At 38.8% G+C, this 21,810-nt stretch overlaps 1 protein-coding gene across 6 annotated transcripts in view; it reads left to right on the forward strand.

Annotated features, from left to right (window-relative positions):
* The window catches only part of gabbr1b (gamma-aminobutyric acid (GABA) B receptor, 1b), a 128,950-nt gene that overhangs the window by 43,464 nt on the left and 63,676 nt on the right, over positions 1–21,810 (forward strand). For 5 of the 6 annotated variants that reach the window (XM_088278575.1, XM_088278573.1, XM_088278576.1 and 2 more), the window contains one exon: positions 52–69. The exons of the other annotated variant lie outside the window; for it this stretch is intronic. In XM_088278575.1, the coding sequence (XP_088134701.1) occupies positions 52–69 (18 nt within the window). The remainder of the gene's footprint in view (positions 1–51; positions 70–21,810) is intronic. 6 annotated transcript variants of the gene reach the window in all.

Below are 21,810 nucleotides of genomic sequence, written 5' to 3' on the forward strand. Positions count from 1 at the left end.
AGTTCTTTAAAAATCTAATTGTGTTTTTGATCTTTTTGTTTCTCGCGAAAGATGACCGACATTTTAAAGGTAGGACTATTTTTCTTCTGTTATCGCATTTCCTTGTCCGACAAAATCGTACAACTATAATGTGTTGAAAACCTTTGTTTTTCTGACTTTACTGAATGGTGTATTTTGGGAGTTTTAGTACTTTCTCTGTCAATGTGTTAGAAGGCTATTAGTGGCATTCACCTCAACAATATAACAAAACAATTGTAAGTAAACAAAGTAGACGAGTCCTATCGTTCACCTCTATTCAATGTGAAAGTTCTGCGTAACTTGAGCAGCAATATCCTTGGAAACATGCTGGGTAAGTAACATTATCAACAACGTTGTACTCCATATTCAGAAAATATCTTACTCAATACGCATAGGCCAATGAATGTTGAACGTTGTGATTAAAAAAAATCTGTGGTTCAATTCGATATGTGAAAGTCATTTTATAGAAAACACACAGATGAAACTAGTAATAAGTTCCTAAAATTAAACAATGGTATGCTATAGGTTTTCAACTGCTGTCAACAATAATAAATACAATATTATACAAACTAAAACGATAAAATAGTTGACTCTGTCTAGTCAATGTTCATCCGAGTTTCACCTTTTTAATTGGAGAGAAAAGTATTCTATGGTATTCACATTTGTTGAGTTGTACCTGTCTTCACTCTGCTTTTTCGATGTAAATCGATCCAAATAGGCTTGGGTATGTATGGATTTTTTTATGATCCATTGGTATTTATTATATTGCAATGTTGTTGTTTTTTTTGTTTGTTTTGTTTTACCAAATTAATGTATTTAACATCTGTAATTTGCGTATATGTGATTGCCATCTTCAACCCCCTCCCAGTTTGTAGAGGCTGACACCTAGTGGCGTTAAATAGTTATTGCTGCAATTAAGCGCAGTTTTGTTGTTGCTTCGCTGGAAACTTTTTAATTCTTCACGAAATAAAATCTGGGACATTTAATTTTAGGCGTGCCTACGATGCTTGGAATTTTAATCGTGCCTTTAAGAAAAATTCACAACGTTGTTGTAAAGAGACAGTAATTTATGGTGGATGCTTCGCCATAAATGACGGTCATTGTACTTGTTGTATTACTTTTGAAACAGTGCTTACAATGCGATTATTTAACACGAAGTTCTTAAAATGGCAGACTAATTGGATTGTAAAACAAATCTAAGCAAGATTGAGGGTAAAATAACGTTTAATTCATCACCAGTGGACCATCACAACCAACAGTACTACTTTCTACCTCGTGGGGGCAATGTTGCACTTTTTAAATTACATGGAAGACTGGTGAACTGAAGTTTCCTTTTTAGATGACTCGAGCTGGAAGAGGAAAAACACCTCAAATGTCATTATTCGGAATAGAGGTCATGAAACTAGCGGCTTGGCTGTTTTTCATAATATCCTGCAAATAACTGAGCGGAAATTATGCGCATATGTGTTTTCAGGTTGTGTGCTAAAGTTACAAATGCATTGCACTTAAAGCAATATTGACCTGAAGTCAACTGTGAAACATACCGTTTGAACACCACTATTCCAATATATTTTTCCATTGTGTGAATTCTATGTAGTTTCTAGTTCGGTTTAAAGCTTGGTACACATATGGTAATTCTTAACGTTGAAAATCAGCATGTCGGGTATAGTGCTCATAAAACGTGTGGCATGTGACAAACACTCCACGCCACACATTTAACTAATGGTTATTAAACTTTTTAAAACACCACCTCCAAAAATACTTAACTCTCCATGTAAAATACAGTAACATAGTAGGCCAAAAAATGAACAATAAAAAATATCTATTGTAAATCACTGCAACATTATGCACTATTTGAGCATTAATTCTGTTCTTAAATATGGGGAAATAAGCAAAATATTGAATTATGATTCAGTTAAAATACATAGCACATAAGGTAACTAAAAATTGTTCCTGAATAATTTTAAAATTATAAACCGATATTTGAAATGAAATACAAGTGTATTGCGCAAAAGAAAAAAGTTAAATACAACTGAACTGTATTTGAGTGATGCACTGTACATGAAAAGTTAAGAATGTACTTTCCCGAAGGGGAAAAAAAAAAGTTTTAAGCAGACTGTAAGCATAGTTCTTTCTGATTTGTGTGATTATATTTCATATTTTAAATGGTATAAAGGGTATTTGCACTTTCTCACAACATAGTGTTCACGGAAGTAAATTCCAGTGTGTATAAGGGCTATTGTTTTTATCATCTCACAGTGACAGATGAGTGATGCGGGAAGAGGTAGAAATATTTTGGAGAAATGAGGCAAAGCGTTTCAATCTAGTTATGTAATGGAGATGTCTAGCAAAGATGACGTCACGTCATTGCCGTGCACAATAAATTAACTCGCTGCATGACAATCAGCGTAATTGTCCACTTTCTGCACAGATAATGTGTTTAAATAGCTTATTGCTCTTGTGCGAACCAGCCCCCAGCCGTTTCAGCCAATACAATTGTAGCCTGCGCTTTTTCCACACCTGCGCCTCGTCCATTTTTATTAGGCTGTCACTTTTGATGTAGTCATTCGGGTGTCCTTGAATGTCTTTGTTCTGTTCTTGTTGTGTCTCCCAACGTCTCACTGTTTCTTTATATTTCCTGTTTGTATCCTCCAAAGAAAAGAAAAATAATTACTTGTCATTCTTGCTTTGAACCTTCTTGCTTTACCCAGCTGCGGCCGCACATTGAGAGTGAGTGAGTGAGTGAATGAGTGAGTGAGTGAGTGAGTGAGTGAGAGAGAGATTAATTTGAGGTCTCCTCATGTCTAGTAGGTTCAGTCCACATCAATGGCAGTTACATACTGATGATGATAATATATGCTTTACACACGTAACATATTTCATATTCATTTAAAATTCCTTTTCAAATTTTTGGGTTTTATTGAGATGGTCTGTGCGGCATTAATCCAAAGCAACATGCTACGGTATAATTGACTCATATGCCGTGTATTGATTCATGGCAGAATGCTGCTGACGATGTCTCCGGATGTGAAGGTCTCTTTGCAGGATTAGCCCACAGTGTTGAGTGCTGTGATTAATGGCCATGTCAATTGGCCAATCTGTCAAACATTTGCAGACATTCACTTAGATAGTCCTGAAGGGACACTCATTCACGAGGAGCAGAGCGATAGTCCAAGTGGAAATCAAGGAAAGGAGGTTGGAGTAAGAGCATTAGATTTATGTTCCAAATCTTCCAGGAAATAGTGTTGTGTGGATCTTCCAGAATGAGAGCGGAATAAAGCACTTCTGCATAAACATTAAAATTCTCCTGACTCCAACTGTGTCTGCTTTGCCCCATGGCTCCAGGGACAGTCCTCCTACCTTGTGCTAATAAACAGCATGCAGCTCCTGCAGTGGTCAGAGAAGCGACTGGAGCACAATCACATTCTAAAACCAAAAGAGCACCTTAATTGTTTTATAAAGTGCATGCTTATGATGATAATCCTCTCCGTGTTGCTATAAAACACTTTTAAATGGAAATTATAGTGGCTAGCGCAGTTATAACACTAACTCATGTCAGATGGGGATCATAAAAAAAAAAAAGCAAAATCACAAAAGCCTCCGTGGATACCAAAAGCCAATTTTAATTTATGAATATTTTCTCAGTTTTTACTGCTCTTTTGTGCTCATTTTTCAACGAGACTTATCTGATGTTGAGGGCACAAATGATGTAATTACAGTCATTGTGCGCAAATTGAGTGGCTCATTAAACTTTTATCGTAGCATATAGTTATTACATTTGTCACGCTATCGAAATTATATTTCATTCATAAAAATTGAATTGTGTGAAAGTAGGCGAGAGAGGTAATTTTTAGACATTTACAATAGAACAATAATTCCGCAAATTGAAGTTATTCAGATCTGCGTAAGCATGCGGGTTGTGCCCGTTTCATTGGAGGGGCAGAAAGAAGTCACAAATGCTGACGACCAAATTCAAAAGTGCAACTAGGTTCGGGATATCTGCTACCATTTAAAAAAAAAAAATAAATAAATAAATTAAAAAAAAAAAAAAAAATTTGTGTTAAAGCCTTAGTCTCATATACTAGGGCAGGGGTTGGCAACCGCGTCTCTTTCCTGGAGAAACAAGCTCGGAATGCCTTCCTAAGTTTGCTAAGTTCTGTTGGACTAGATGAGCATATTTAATATAGGTAATAAGAAATGACATCATGCAGATAAAAAAAACCCAGTGATAATAAATTAGTCAAAATAACAGATCATGTTTAAAAAAAAAAAAAAAAATCTATATTTAAATCAAGTGCTGGAAAACCTGCTGGAGTCGACAATATTGAGATTAAATTGTTGATGCAAGGGGCTTTGTCAGTCTCTCACATAATTAACATCCGTTTAAAGAGGAGTATTTTCCATTGCAGTGAAAGGTAGCAAAAATCGTCGGATCAGGAACAACCCAAAAAAATAATACTTTTCGGTGTAAAATAGTTGAGCAATAAGCTTGTTGCCTGCATTATGTAAAGTATAAAGATACAGAAATATTTATCTTTTCTTTCTATCGAATTCATCTATATGCTAATTAAATTGGTCACATACAATAAGCTTACTCAGATTACCCATCAATGCTTAGAGGAAATGGATACTAAAACGTTGGGCGTGTGGCATATTTTATAAAATATGTTAAATTATTATGAATTTGAATTATCAGCTTTAAAGTGGATGGTAAATGTTCTCAATTATAGCGAATATAAGGTTTATTTCAACAGTAGTTCTTCTAATTTTTGACAGATGGATTGTGGTGTGCCTCAGGGAAGCTGCCCGGGACCCCTTATCTTTTTTTACAAATGATTTCCCACTCGTTTTAAAACATCCAATCCACTGCAATTATATGCAGATGATACTACCTCATATGCATCTGCACAAACTATAGACAAACTCAGTAATCTATTAAATAAAAAAATCGTTTCAATCACACTCTAGCTAAACACAATAACTGATTTCTTAATACTGGAAAAATAAAATGTATGGTGATTGGTTAAAAAAAATGTTTTAAAGACACACACATACAAACACACGCCACAATTGGGCTATGGCTCACAAACAAGTTCCATGACACCCTTCTGGTCAATGCCTATGTTGTGTGTCATGTCCTGCGACCTAACAACGAACACTTTGGAGAAGAATAACTTATTGGCTAGGTTACAGCACCTTTTATAAGTGGTCGTGATTTGGATTGGTTTAGATCTGTGCTAGTTTTGGTTGTTCCAAGTCCTGCTCTGCTCCTCTGTCTTGTTGGGATGCCACAAGGTTCAATCCTAGGGCCAAAGCTTTTTTGTTTCTATTTGGTTCCTTCTGAAGAAAGCACAGGATTTCCTTCCATTGGGATGCTGATGACAGTCAGATTTGTGTACCACTTAAGAAGAAATATTTTTCTTCTAACTGCTTTTATTAATCTTGAAGACATTAAAGCTTGGATGGCCTGGAATTGCTTAAACTTTCATGAGAAGAAAATGTCAATGAGTGAATTTGTTCTCAGTTTCCTACCTGTTGTCTTGGGACCCTTGACACACTATTCAAACTGTCTAAAACTTGGGTTTTAAATTGGACAGTCATTTTAAACTGAATTGGCAAATCAGTGCACTAGTTAAGCCCAACTTTTTTCACCTCCGGCAGCTGGCGATGATGAAGCCTTTTCTTAAACAGCAGCCGTATGAAATAGTAAAGCATGCCTTTATCTTATCTTGGCTAGATTACAGTAATGCACTTTACTCTGGAGTCAGCCAGTCCCTCCCTCAAACATCGCCAGGTGGTTCAAAATCCTGCTGTTCACCTCTTAACCGGAACCCACAAGAGAGAACAGATAACTCCAGTCCTGGCCTCCCTCCACTTGGTACCTGTGCACTTTAGAGTTCATGTTGGGATTCTGCTGTTCGTCTTTAAATATCTATATGGTCTCACCCCCGCCAGGTAATGATCAGTCGCACAGTGCACATCAGACAAACACCTTCACGTTCTTGTTTTAACACCCACTGCTAAACCTATTTATATCCATTGGCTTTTAACTCAACTTGAGACTCTCCTCTTGTTTTAGTCTCTTATTTATTTTGTATTCATTTTTGCATTGTTCATTTTTCTATTGTTGTATCTAAATTGTTTACTCATTTACTGCCATTTTCTTTGGTCCATTCATCCAGAAGGTTGTGAACTCCCTGACATTTGACACTAGAAAGAGGACTTGATAGCTCGCCTCCCCTTTTCCTACCTCACGAAGGTTATACAACAGGAAGAATGCATTAGAGGCTTTGTTGCACCTGCGCACGGTCATGGAAAAAAAAAGACCTTCTCTCTACTGTTCCGACAAAGTTGAAAGCATCACATTTTCTGAAGGTCAGAGTTAGATGAACAGTCGATTCAGGAGGAAAAAACAGTTGCATAGTATACTCGACTTTAAATGTGAGCACACTCTAAAGAATGTCTGGATGGATATTTTAGAAATATATTTCAGCACGCAACGCTCTTCTTCAGATATATTTGACTCTTTTAACATCCTGTTGACAGGTCAGTTCCACAGCCGGAACAGACCAATATCTCATTCTGCAGATAATGAAGAAACACCTCAGTGAACATGTTCAGTTTGCTTTGCATTAAGGCCAGAAAGGTCAATGCATCCATCGGCGCTGAGCTGACAGCTCCTCCATAAACAACAATTACAATTTAGTATTGACAGGGCCGCCAGCTTTTTGGCTCCCACCGTGCGACTGAATTGAGGTTTTTGCGTTCAGGGAACAGTGGCGGGCCGTGCATTTCATACGTAGGCCTGCAGTGACCTCCTACTTAGTCCGAATTGAATAAATCCCCCTCATATTCTCATCATTTATGACGCCACGACTGGACAAATAATAAATAGAAAGACACTTACTACTGAGCGAGTGTTGGACGACCTAGCTTCTCTTGAAAAGGCCTACTTGAAAATCGCGTTGCAAGTGTATCTGCAATCGAATCCACAATTTTCTCTCCTTTGGCCATTGTGGTTTAAAAAAAATCAAGAATATATTTCTGATTATCGAATGGTCGGCAATTACGACTTTCAGATGTGTTGATTCAGCATAACGCCGCCCCCTCACAAGTGAGTATCCAATCACAAAACGCGTTGATCACCTTCAGCGTAAGGCCAGCGAGAAAGCCTTACTGTCATCAACTCGTGATCTGATTGTCTATCAACGGTAAAAGCCCCCTTGAGACACAGAGGCCCCCACGATTGTATCTGAAGGCCTCGGACGAATAGTGCGTACTGCTGGTATCATGAAATCAGCCTGGCAACACGAGCTAGCTGACTCCTGATTGGATAAAAACTCTAACCTAAAAATTCAACACTAGGATATAATATGACATCAATGTGAATGTGATCATGATTTCTTCATTATGTTAGGCCAGCAGAGAAAGCCTTGAAGGCCTTGACCGCCCACCACTGGAAGGGAATGCTGAACCACTAACAAGGTGCACCCAAGATTGCGTCTGCCAAAATGCGATGAATTGCATATTCAGGAATTTTCGTTAATAATCTTCTGGGATAGAGTGCGTGTATATCCAAGCATTTGGAATGTGATTTATCACATATGAGACTAATTGGATGATTTTGTCTTTAACTCCTTCACTGCCGTTTCAGGTAAAATGAATGTACTTTTTGGCTTCTATTCCAGTCAATGGCAGTGAATGCATTTCAAGGAAACAATGAACAATTTTGAAAAGCCAAAAACAAAAGTAACCGCAACATATCTCTTTCTAGCTCTAAGAAGTCATGTCATATTATCTGTGACAAAACTCCTTTCACGCGTCTGGGTCATTTCACCTCACTGTAGCGATCACCGTTGATCTCTCCCAGTGCAGTTTTCAGTGTGAATGTCCAAAATTTGAAGTGTTACACAGAATGGCAGAAGTGTCCAATTCTTACTCAGGGAAATGTTAAATATATCAAACAAAACATGGCTATTATGCAGCTGCTGGGCTATTCGAGACCTCAGTCGCGTTAGTCCGCACAGGAAATTGGGCAAACGGTGCGAGTTCTACCATGAATGGCACCTCGTGCGAGACCCCCCGTTGCCTCAATTGGTGGCGTATCGGGTGGTGATTCTAAAATGTGGCAAGCTTGCGTGTGCATCCGCCACTTTTGCATCTTTTTTAGCCGTCTAAATGAGCCCCCTGACTTTTCCTAGTATGACTCAAATTCATGACGTTACTTATTCAGCCATGACGTTGCCAAGGCCACCTTGTAGCAACAATTAGCTATCTTTAGTTTCCCCTCCAATTACAGCAATCTTCAAGCGATGAAAAATGTCATACTTCCTTAACTCATTCAATACCATTGACGGATAAGTACGTCAAAATCCATTTTTTTTTACTGGGCTGGTCGTGAATGAGTTAATGTCGATAACCATTGCCCCACTTCTCCCAGGTTTGAAGAGTGCTTTCTCCAGATGGCATCTTTGAACTCCATCCACAAGTGTTCAATGAGATTTAGAGGCTCGCAGAAGGTTACTTCGGAATAGTCCGATATTTTGATTTTAGCCATTCCAGGCTGTTTTTATCCCCGCTGTTTTGTAGTTTTGCTGTTACAAGAGTCATGACCTGCGACTGACTCCGCTAGAATACCTTGATAATCTTGAGATTTCATTGTACAGACTCAAGAAACCATGTGCCAAATGCAGCAAAGCAACCCCAGAATACAAGAGAACTTCTTAACAGTAGGGACAATGTTCTTTTTGCATCTGTGAACATAGTTAATGTGCATAGTTGCAGTTTTGTCTTTTGTGTCCGTAGTACATTCTCCCAGAAGGATTACGGTTTGCCATCATGCACTTAGGCAATTTTTTTTAATGATTTATTATCATCAGTGGTGTCCTCCTTGGTCATCTCCCATGAAGTCCACTTTGGCTCAAACTATTAAAGTGGTCTGATGCTGATTTACCTTAACCTTGGACTTCACCTTTCAATTCTTTGAAAGTTGTTCCGGGCTCAGCATTTCATCAATCGTATTATCCATATTTTCAATTTCCACCCGCAGCCACAAACAGAGAGGTTGTGATGCTAATTAGAGGGTACACCTTGGTTGAACATGTCAAAATATTTTCTTTCTTTTCAAGGGGTACCGTCATTTTTGTGCTGACTTTGACATTTAATTTGTTTAAAAAAAATCTGTTAAACAGTTCAAAACCATTTCATTTATCATTATTTTTAATTTGTTCATTATTTCATTTTTCTTTCATTCACATGGAATACCAGCAATTTTGTCCATGTGTGTCCATCACAGACGTTTAATTACTGCACTGGCTGGCAGTGAATGACTTTAACCAAATTTTTGAAAACCCCTTACGTCTCCACAGTGGGCCACAAATTCCCCAAATAATGATTTACATTTAATGATAGAAAACTAATTCTAGTACCATCGATGAGAGTGGAGGTCGCACATACTGTTTCATCCATACCAGACCAGAATGGAAAGTACTATGGGGGTCCGTTCATTGTGAGGCCCATGTCTCAGCCCACATAAAGTGAAAAGTAACAAAAACATCCTGAGGGTATTCCGTTGTTGCAATGCTATATTGTGTTGAGGTTGTTAAACAGCAGCCAGCGTTAATCCAAGAATTTAACAATTATTTGACATAGGGGACCTGGAACTGTGTTTGTGCAGACAGCAGGCAGCGGCCTGCATTAGCATCTTTTAATTAAGACTGCACTTCCACTATAAATCCCGATACACCTCCACCTCCGCTGCATCACCCGGTAGGATAAAGTTCAAGTATATGTTCGTTAATGAGCCCGAGTGTGTGTATGCATGCGTTTTGGGTGGTTTGTTCCTAAATGAGCGCAGGTTTGAGGGGTTTATAAGATGTATAATTAATTTGTGTAAAATGTTACCATTGTACATAGATTGCCATTGGAAATTTTAAAATCCCCAAATCATTTTCATTAGTAGTTTACAACATGGTTGGTTTATGCAAACAAGTTTATTGCCCCTACTCAGTCCAAAAAATAATCCATCCAAATTTGCGTTAATTTTGATAGCAATGCAGTGGGCGAGTTAAGGAGTCTGAGGGGAAATAATGTAGTCTAATGGCTAACCGAACTATTAAGTATGTGGCGGGTGTTAGAAACTAACCCTGATAATGCTGTTACAGTCGTTCATGTTAATCTGTAGTGATGGACAAATGAAGCTTCATGAAGCACTTGTGATAATTCTAGACTCATCTAGAAGGCACTCTTGGTTTTAAGATGCTGAGAAATTGAATACATTTCTCTTGCACCGGCCTTTATCTTTATAACGAGCACCATTTAAAGGAATAATAAATGTCATGAAGCTTCATATTGCCATCTGTGCTTCCGACAATGCCCTAGCTCTGCTTTGAGTAAAGTAAAACACGTTTTAAGAATTTTTGAGTTTGTCCAACATTTACAGGAAAAATCTACAAGTTCATGTCGGGTCAGATGTGAACAGATCACGGATGACTCTTATTCATTCTGGCCTTACAATGATTTATTTTAAACTGTTTTTTCTTCCTAGGGTAGAATGATAATACAATGTACATATATATATATATATATTTTTTTTTTAGCCGAATAATAATTCTGCAATGTTTTTCAACTTTTGTAGATTAAAATGCTTTATTAATACATGCAAATTAGTTTGCATCAAGAACATTGGCAGTACAATCGACACAATAGCTGTTGCACATAAAAAAAAATCATGCTTTCATGGGAATGTCCAAAGCGGAAACCCAGCTCCGCCCTGTACTCCCTCATGTTTGCGCGTGTGTATGGAATGTTCTTATGTCTACGCTTTATGGTCCCTCAAAAATGACGGACTTGGCAATATATTATCTTGCTATATCCCAGCAGAAGGAATTTGTCTTTCATCGTGCGTGGCTACAGAAAATTATAATAACTGAAACATGTACTGATATAATGATATCAAATATACCTCATTCACTTCTCACAAATGTCAGAATATGCTGTATATATATAGTATTTTAAACTAATTAGCAAGTATAAAGGACAACCGAAATTAGTCTTCCTTCAGGATATCCAATAAATAATTAATTTGATGAGAGTCTGAGTAGATCCCATTACACTTTTTCTGAAAGTACAGTTGGATACGTGTGTAGATTTTCATACATTCTACTTGTCTTATTCTTTATCACTATCGTCATCCCAAAAAGTTGTATGGAAGCAGCTGGGCCGCTCTCGTTTGTTAAATAACACCCTATTGTTGAACACCCCGAGGCGACGCACCCGCTGGAGCATGAAGAGGGGGGGGCTTCACACGCAATAATTTCGACCCAAAGATGGATTAAAAGTGAAATGTCTTCAGCGCAGCAGTCCAGTTGCCGATGTTGCGTCTATCAAGTGTATGAAGCAACTTTATGTCAGCAAAGATTATTTATTCGCGTTATTTGTGATGTTTGCTTTTGGTGTGACAAGTGTACTGAAGATCGAAAACATTGCTTGTACCCATAAAAGTGACCAAAATAAAGCTAATTGGAAATAATTGGGTAAACCAGTGTCAGGCGGAATTTGATAACTAAAGAAACATCTGAAGATATAAAACATTTTGCTCATGTCATAAATCCGAAGACCTTGAAATGTCCGAACTCAGTGAATGGAAAGAAAAATCCAAACAAACACGTTTTTAGAGTACTACTGTGGTCAGAATGGTGCATTTTCACTAACAAGCTCACTTTATGTATTTTTTACAATATACTGCCATTCATTTCCAATGCTGTCAATCAGTTTTGGAGAGAATTTAGCATTAAAAATGGAGTCCCACAGGGATCTGTAATTTCACCAGCACTATTCAATGTTTACATATCAGACCTACCAGATACAGAATCCTGGAAATTCGGTTATGCGGATGACTGGGCATTGGTAACCCAAGACAGGGATTTTGGTACAATCGAGAGAACATTATCGCTGGACATAGCGTTGCTCTCAAATTACTTTAAAAGATGGTACCTAAGAATGAACAGAACCAAGACAGTGGTAACAACATTCCATCTAACCAACCAGCAAGCTAATTACAAGCTAAGGGTGGAAATAGAGGGGAAAAACCTGCCGGTGGATTGTGAACCAAAATATCTAGGGGTAACTCTAGACAGAACTCTCACCTACAGGAAACACCTAGAAAATACAGCCCAGAAGCTGAAATCAAGAGTGGCACTAATCCGTAAACTTACGGGAACAGGTTGGGGTGCCAACCAAAACGTTCTACGGACGTCAGTCATGGCACTGTGCTACAGCGTGGCTGAATATTGCAGCCCAGTATGGGGCCGGTGTGCACATACATCCAAAGTTGATGTCCAGCTGAATGAAGCAATGAGACTGATATCGGGCGCCATACGTTCTACTCCTATAAACTGGCTTCCAACAATGTGCAACATTGAACCTCCAGCAGTTAGAAGAGAGCAGGCAACACAGATCATGCAACAAAATATATTGGCACTCCCGGAGGAGGCTCCCCTGTGTCGGGCCCTAGCACACAACCCAGGAGGGCACCGCCTGAGATCCAGAAGACCCTTCAGCCAAGAACGGGAATCAGAGCACACGTCAGCAGATAGGTGGCGCGACCTATGGAGAGGAAATGTACCTGTTGGAGTTGAGAGAATTGGAGACCCCACTGAGAAGCTCCCAGGCTACAATGGAACCAGCAGGAGAGAGTGGACATCCTACAACAGGATCCTTTGCAAACAAGGACGTACAGCCCAAAATTTGCAAAGATGGGGGACAGTGGCTACGCAAGCATGCCCCTGGTGTAACCATGAGTGTCAAAATATGGACCATCTGATTATAGACTGCCCTTATACATCGATAGAGGGAGGGTATGATACGGTATTCCAGTGTGGAGATGAATTCAAGGCATGGCTTTCAGGGATGAGACAGGAGGTGTGAAAACCACACGAAACTACTACTACTAGTTTTGGAGCACTCGGTAAATAAATGAATGCCTCTGCAATTCCCATTTTTATCACCAAAATGGATGCCCTCATATCTTGGTGTAGTGACAGAGCTGGACACCAAATTCACTGTGTTACTGATGTGGACAAAAGCGCTTACTTGTGATAGACCGATTATCGGGGCTGATATTTGGCATTTTGTTTACCTGCATCAGCCTTTTTTTAACTTTCAAGGCCGATAAATTCAACGCTGGTTTATTTTGACTTGCCGCAGCACACTTCTCTCTCTCTTTCTCTTTCTCTCTCTCTCTCTCTCTCTCTCTGATGTGCTGGTGGCCCTGCCTGCAGAAGCTGATAGACCTGCCCACAGCACCATCTGATTGGATCCTTGTAGCAGCCAATTAGCAGTTAGTTGCCTGTTTGCTTTTTGGCAAAAGACTTTGCAGAAATTTTAATCGTGAGTCTACTACAACTCAAAACTAGTAGAAAACTATTTTCCATAGTAAACTTTAAAGAGATATTTGTTTTCATTGAACTATGGGACATGCAACTGAGCCTGGGATATCTGCATACTTTTTGTTAAACTTTTAAAACTAAGTTGTCTATTTTCCAAGTTCTAAAAAAGCTTGAACCTTTTGTAACTCATTAAAGTTGTTTAATAAACACATGCTTAAAAGCGTTCAAACAAAGTCAAGTTTTGGAGTGTTTATTTTTCCCACTTTTTGACACCATTTTACCACTTTTCTCAACACACGAATATCGGCTTCAAATATCGGTTACCGGCATCCATGACTGCTAATATTCGGTATTGTGATCAGCCCTGAAAAAAAATATCAGTCGTTAATTGCACCCGCAGTTTGCTCTGTCTTAACGTCCCATTCATGAAGGATCGTACGCTAATGATAGATCAGCTCAAACATGGCCACAACGATGACATTTTTCTAATGCTTATTTGGCGTCTTGACCGAAAAGATGCTGACGGGACTCTCAGAATTTTTTTTTTTTTTTTTCAGTTGTCAAATTTCAAATTCAAAATTCACGTGGACATCTCTACTAACAAAATAAATATAAAAACGCTCTCCTCAATATTTTAGACTTCATGGATATAGATATTTTCCTCATTAAGCATCAAAATATAATATATCATTTAATGTCCATAAAGTCCAAAATTTGGCATGATCATATTTGATGCATATGTAAAGACGTGCATGTAAATTTTCACAAAGCCGTTGTCTCACATTAAACAACGTTTTTACTTTGTGTTTTTTTTTTTTTTTTCCTGGTGCAAACACATTCCTTAACTTGAAGCTTCTGCTTCTAAATATTCACTCACAAGCTCAACTGTTTCCAAGCTACTCGTGCCATGAACGGGCTCCCACTGAGGAGCACCAATTTTACGCCGATTTGCTTTAGTCAAACTCCATGTGGCTATGAACGCTGGTGTTAGTGAATTAAATATTCTAATAATATATGGGCTCATTTGCATACAGGTGGGCAATTTCTCTGGCAAATATATGGATTTACCTCATTTAAAAACGTGCAAATACTTCTGGTTCAGCAAGACTCATTCTCTGTGGCAGTACAGTTTGTGTTCCATTTTTACCGGTTAGCGTTTAAGACATTTTTTTTCTAATCTACAATTACATAAGTGTTAGTGTTTGGCCAATTGCACTGCCATTGACGACTAAAGATGTCAATGATCCTTTTTTTTCTTTTTTTTTTTTTTTTTTTTAACTCCGGTAGTAGTAAATGAGTTATTAGCAATTAATTAAAATTGTTAAATTGCGTTTAGAACACCAGTTTGCTGTTGTCTTAGATTTTCTTTTGACATTTACCTTGCAGTATTGTCGCATCCTTCAAAGTCAAATCACTGTTTTTTATTTAGCGCAAAATCAAAGTTGGCAACGCAACTCAATTTGATTTAAAAATCAGTTTCCATATTTGCTTGTAACTAGGGAGTAACAGAACGTTGCCGTTGATGAATAAGTACATATAGAGCTGCATGCTGACGTGAGTCCTATTTTCCTGAGAATACTGTAATACACTTGTCATCTTTGCTTGTTTTGGACTTGCACTAGTCCCTTTCAGAAAATTATAATCTCTGGGGGAGGATGTATTTCATGGCTGTCGTATTACATTTATCTTTTAATGCATTTAGCTTGTTAAAATTGTATTAGATCAAATTAGATGCACAATGAATTCAAAGTCAGATTAACTGAGTGCGGCTGTTAAGACAACAGAAAAAAAAAATTAAAACCAGAGCTGAATGTGTTTTTCATTCAGCACTTGCTGTCATTTGTTAATTGCATTCCATATTTTGGTCTAAATAATGTATGTGGATATGTTTCTATTATTTAGATACCTGCATTGCTTAATGCAAATAACAACAAGCAGGACTTGTCATAAATGCGGCTGTACATGCTTAAGTGGTTGTGTAAGACCTGTAGGAGCTGGTTTAACACATTTCCCGTGGGAGACGGCATGAGCATATAGAGCCTTTAAAGATGACAGAACAATGTACATGTGTGGTATAGCTGGTGTAATTATGACAGTCATCTGAGGTCACTGAATCATACTTGGGATGGAAAATATTGAAATGATCAATTCCTTCGAGGCATTGTCTTGTGAGGTCATAAGGCAAAGCAGGACTTGAGATCATGCTGGGATGCATTGCTGATCCAACTTGTGCACTTTGCTTACCGATGCACTGTAATGCAGATCCCCCCCCCCCCCCCCCCCCCGGCATTTCTTATTTCCGTCGACCATGCCCGAGATTTGTGTTGATTTTTCCGGCAGTTGCTAGCACTTCCCCTGATGGTGGTGTTTTGGCTCGTGCAATGTCATTTATCAAATATGAGACAAACTGCACTGACTGCATTTTCAAATCATGCTACAAAAAATATAGTGAACAGCTTTACCAATTAGATGAATAAAAAAAAAAAAATCACGTCTGATTTATTGGGCTCCATGCAGCAATGGATCATGAATTTGACAAAGGAGCTTTTGACCATAATTTTCGAGTAATCAATCGAATCTTAATTGAAGCTTGTACTCAATGATTGGCTATTCAACCAGGACTGGCGTGATACACACACCTTGGTAAGAGGGAGAAATAATGATCTTGGCTTGTATCGACAATTTTCAGGCCGAGATTAGAGTTACTATTCGTGAGGGAAAACAATGGTGGACATTGACAAGAGGCAATTGATGCAAACAGGCAGCGATGGGGGACTCGAGATTCACGATTTGACTCTAATCAGACTGGAGTTGCCGATTTTAGCGAGCCTCAAAATAAGCGGCCGTGCAAGTAATTAGTTTGCATTTTATCACTCATTATAGCACATTAAATTGCAAAACTGTGAATCACAATCCGACACATTTGAGATCGACGTGAACGCGGTGATACTTGTGCCGCAACAGATAGCTAGCAACAAGCTTTGGCTGGCTAGCTATTGCGGCTAAACGTTGCAGCGTCGCTCCGAAGTCAATAATTATCGGCTTCATGGCAGCAAATAGGCTACACACCTGACAAGTATGACAAGAAATAATGAACACAAGACGGAGAAACCGTACTAATCGCTAAGCTAACCTAAAATTGACGTTTGTACATTTTTCCCGAAAGTCTGGCTAGGATTGCATTAAAACAGAGTGTATCCAGTTTAGAACAGCAAAATAGCCGGCAATTTAATAAGTGTCTGGAGAGGGAAATTCTAAATATTAAGGATAGGCAGCTACACAAGAATGAAAACTCGAAATGAATTATATTACATTACGATGGTATGCCAGCTGGGAGATATGGCCTCCAAAGTGTCCTGAGTTTTCATTTTGCAATGTACACAATAAATGTTCTCAAAAACACATGACGGTTTTAAGTTTTATCTTATCCTTTTTTTTAAAAAAAATAAATACATTTTGTTTGCGAAAAAAACATACAGCTACTAAAATTGCCACACCGAAATTGTTTCTAGCCAAGAAAATGCAGTTTGCTGTTATCCACAATATGAATTTATAAAATAAAAAAAGTGATTATATAAAAAGTAAACTAAATTGTTCATTCATTTTATTGTTTTTGTTTAACAAAGCCCTTATGTAAATTTCCCAAGAAAAAAAAAAAAAATTCTATCTCTGTTATTTGAAGAGTCCAAATTTTCCATAGGTGTGAACGTCAACGTGAATATTTTTTTTTTCATGTGTTGCCTGCCGATACAGACTATTCCTCTCCCATTCGGTCAGCTGGAATAGACTCCAGTTCCCAGGAACTCTAATTAGGACAAACAAAATTAAAAAAATGGTTGGATTGGACTGCTATTTTCCTCTAGCATAAGAATGCACATTGATCAAACGTAATGTGAGAAATAACATCTATTTGCTTTATCATCTTTTGGCACTTGTATTCCATACACGGGCCAAATTTGTTTTGGTTTGTTATTCGTGGTTATCCAGAGACTTTTTATATGAATTGAGTAATGAGTGGTATTTCTGGACATGTGCCATTGTTTTTAGCACAATGTAATTTCCCGAATGTGGGAGGAAGATGCCTCAGCTTGGCCTACAATTCTTTGAAATGAGAGCCAAACAAGAGCGGCATTATACTGTTTGTGATATAAAAAAAATGTCTGATGATCCTTCATTGACATCCCACAATGAAAGCATTCTTTTTCCTAATGTGTTTGTCAGCACCTCAACTTTGCTCCTTTACAGAGCAACAGCGGCATTCCATTTGGTGCATAATACAAAAGGAAAAAAAAAAAAAAAAAAAGAAAAGAGTGCTTCGGCGACATCACAGCTACCATAATCATGATAAATAGGAGTGCCAGAAATAGCAGCACAGGTTGAGCCGCATTCACGCAGACAGCCGAGGAGATTAGAATTTGTTTTATGGACACACTGCAGAAAACATTAACATTATTACGTTCTTTCGAATCGAGGACGAGGACAGAAGCTGGAAGTGAGAGTGGAGGAAATGGGTGAGGGGGCAAATGAAAGTGGATGGCAAGAGAAACTCAAGGAGTGAAATAGAGCAGAATGAGCATGTGTGAATCCCAGAGAGAGATGAGTGGGGGGAAAAAGGACAAATGAAAATCTATGATTTTTATATGCTGGAGCCACTTGTTTTACTTTGAATTAAAAAAAAAAATCAATAAATGCAACGTCTAATTTCACCCGAAAAGGTTTCTAGATTTTTTTTTTTCTTTTTTGCCAGTGGCTTTTGGTCAATGAGTTACAAAACGGGGTCTGAATACTTGATAAATACAGCGCAAAAGTTGCTAAGTTAGCAACACCGTCTTTCAATGTTAAATCACTACAATGCACAACACTAATAAATAATTATTGAAATTTAAAACTGTTTAATCTTACTAATTAAAAAAAACAAAACACGTTCTGTCAAGGTGTGGCATACACATTTGACCTATTTTCACATTTTCAATCAGTTCAACACCCACAAACTCCTTCCAAAAGTATTGGAACAGCAAAGTCGCTATGTTTATGTTGGATGTAGAGAAAAAACATGGGTTTGACATCAAAAAAGGAACATCATTTCAGTTTTTATTTCCAGTCCAAGAAAACGGTAATTACACAGTAATATTGCAATGGACATATACAACGCAAAGCTATTTTTCTGTTTTTGAGCTCACTGCTGGGAATTTATACTTAGTCCACCTCTGATCCGTTTTTCTCTGTTTGATGTCCAAAGATCAAAAAGAAGCAGGTCACAGAGAAAATACTTTGATTACAAGTGAGTAAAATCCGATGCAAATGTTCACCTTGTTGACTGGCGATTAACAAGGGTGCTTTGCTCTAATGCAGAGTTATTCAATTAAAAGTCACAGAGGTCCACGACTAAAAATTTCTTCCAATTAAAAGGTCCGAACCAAAGTCCAACTTCCCGAAATGTCTAGCCTATGTTCACATTCTTATATCTTTTCAATATTTAGTCCTTTTCAACAGAGCGCACTTATATACGAAATATTTAGCAATGTTCCCATTAAACACCTTTGCCAGTCAAAGAAATATAAGGCGTTTATTTCACATTCAAGAAAATGTGGCTCCAGGAATTTAAGGGTGCCACTTCCAGAAAAAAACAGTAAAATATCGCCTGCACAAATATATCAAGTGCTAAGCATTGAGTTAACACCTTTTACCTTTCTAAAATCAAAGAGTTATCAGCCTAAAAAAAAAAACGGAAAGCCTAATTATCCAAGTCAACCAGGTCAACATGTTCAGTACACAATCAATAAAAATGGTTGTCCTCATGAAAAACTAATTCAAAATGAGCTTTGACACCAACTTTTCTTTTGAATATTTTTTAACTTCTCTTAATGAGAAAAAATGAGTTTGTGACTGCCCTGCCAGTGACTTAATTCTCGGTTGGAACGGAGTCAGGGCCATTGGGATTTGGTAGATTATTTCACACATCTGGGTTTTGTGTTTTCCTTTAAATAATGTTTGTGCAACCGAATTTAAGCACTCCTTCACAACTTCCCCATCACTTGAACGTTTTTTTATGTTTCCCCAAAATCGATGATACTTTTACTGAATATTCGTTTGCATGCCGCTGGGATGTAAACGAAAATGTAAAAATCTGTTGTACTGCACTCGAAGTTCGATGTTTTTGCCTGCGCTCTGCTCAAACGTCAGCGGATAACTGTGCACAAAAGGGCGGTGCTTTGTTTCGTAGTGGCGCTTCGCAATGTTGCGACGGTTTCGGAGCATATGATGCACACTGGTTCTGAATCGGCTGCAGCCAGAACGAAACTAAATTTCTCCGTCCATTCATTTAAAACAAGACGTATCGACTTCGCTAACTTTTTAGCAAGGCATACAGTCAGCAGCACTCTCTTCCGGTCTGCAGCACAATTGGCAGTGGATCGTAAACAAAAGATTTGATTGGCTCAAATCAGTGACGCCTTTTCCGTATTTACTAGAATTGCAGCGCCAACGTTTGCGAATGCGCCCTGAAAAAAAATCATCATAGATTGGCCATGGGTCCGGATCCGGACCGCGGTCCGCCATTTGGTGATGCCTGCTCTAATGCTTCAGCGGCGCGACTGTATCTCAGAGATTAAAAATGTAAAAGTGTATTTTGATTTGGGATATTATTTTGTGAATGGGGGATTGGGAGACTTATGTTCGTACTGTTCAATTTAAAAAGAGTTGCACCCTTTGACCGTCAGAGTGTGCGTGCGTGGGGGTGTGCTGCATTGGTGGAACCCAGATGGTGAACTTCTCTGTTGTTGTTGAAGCACGTTGCTGAATAAAAGTCCAAATCCCAAAATTTAAAAATGTTTTGATGTCTGGCCGACTAGTTAGCACGATGTCGTCATAGGAAGGCCGGAGCCGGAGTCAAACCCACGACCTCTGCACTGTGTGGAGTTGGCATGTTCTCCCCGTGCCTGCGTGGGTTTTCTCCGGGTACTCCAGTTTCCTCCCGCATTCCAAAAAACATGCATGGCAGGTTGATTGGACACTCTAAATTGCCCCTTGGTATGAGTGTGAGCGCGGATGGTTGTTCGTCTCTGGGTGCCCTGCGATTGGTTGGCAACCAGTTCAGGGTGTCCCCCGCCCACTGCCCGAAGATAGCTAGGATAGGCTCCAGCACCCCAATTGGGAATTGAAATTGTGTTTTTCTGCTCAGTCTATTTGCCCCATGCTATATTTTCTCTCTGAGCACTTGAACTGGTTTCCGAAGAATTCCGAATGCATAAATTCACACTTTGTGTAAATTCATCTGACATTTTCAATGGGGGAGGCGGCAGTTGGAAGTTTTATGCAGAGAGAGAGAGAAAAAAATAAAAAAAGCATTCCTCTCTGGTCACAGAGAGCCACGGCATTTTCGGCTCAACCCAGCGTGAGACCGAGTCTGTCTAAATCACGTCAACCCGCACGGCGATTCAAATATGTATATCCTTCAAACCAACAGCTAATATTAGCTTTCTTAATGCTGCTGATGCATTGACTACTCTGTCAACCAAATGTGCTAAATTTAACGATTTGTACTCAGCATGGCTTCCTAAGAGTAGACGGTTTCCAACGTCGCAAAGGCACAGAACGGCACTAAACGCTTACCTATTCACGCAACCATATGATAACAAAATCTTAGTGCCAAAGAATTATCTTAATTTGACACATCACAATTTTGGCTGTTCAAGGACTCCTCTGTCTGATGTGATGATGACGCAAAAAGAAACAAGTTCTCCCCTTTTCCCTCTCAGGTAATGTCAACATGGCCAGAAAATGTCACAGTCCTAGAAAGAAGAATCATTTAAGAGGGTGAAGACACTACTGAATCTCTTCTGAGACGTTTTCAAAGAGCAAGCGAGCCACAAAATGCCACCCTGATCAATATAAGATTTGTTGAGAGGAGTCCAAGGACTTCCTTGTCACAGCTGTGACAAAACCGCTGTATGAATGCCCGCTGTAGTCCACTACGTTGGAAAAACACCAGTTTGCATGCGTACTTTCCAAGCATCTTGCAGCCACTTGTCTCTGATTGCAGCTCGGTGCTCATCTTCCCACCATTTCTAGGTTTGTGCTTTGCATGTTGCTCTCATCATTTCTGTCCAATGGGAGCACCGATCGCCACATGCGTCGGTTCGCTTGCAAACTGGTGTGAACACCGTCAGACCCAACAATTCACTTTATGATAGCTATAACTGTGGTGTTAGCAGTTGAGGTGTGCTATCAACACGAATATTGATGACTTTCTCAACGCATCATAGATCTCCTAGCTGCTGGATGGCAAACTTGAGTCGGTCCTGACTCGGGCCGTGACGATAATTCCATATCGATATGTATCGCGATAGTTGGGTGTGTGATATCAATAGAAGATGGTATCAATAAATTATCGATCCAAAAAAAA

This window comes from Idiotropiscis lumnitzeri, chromosome 16, assembly GCF_059441095.1.
Source record: "Idiotropiscis lumnitzeri isolate Australia: NSW breed Sydney's pygmy pipehorse chromosome 16, RoL_Ilum_1.0, whole genome shotgun sequence".
NCBI classification, from domain to species: Eukaryota; Metazoa; Chordata; class Actinopteri; order Syngnathiformes; family Syngnathidae; genus Idiotropiscis; species Idiotropiscis lumnitzeri.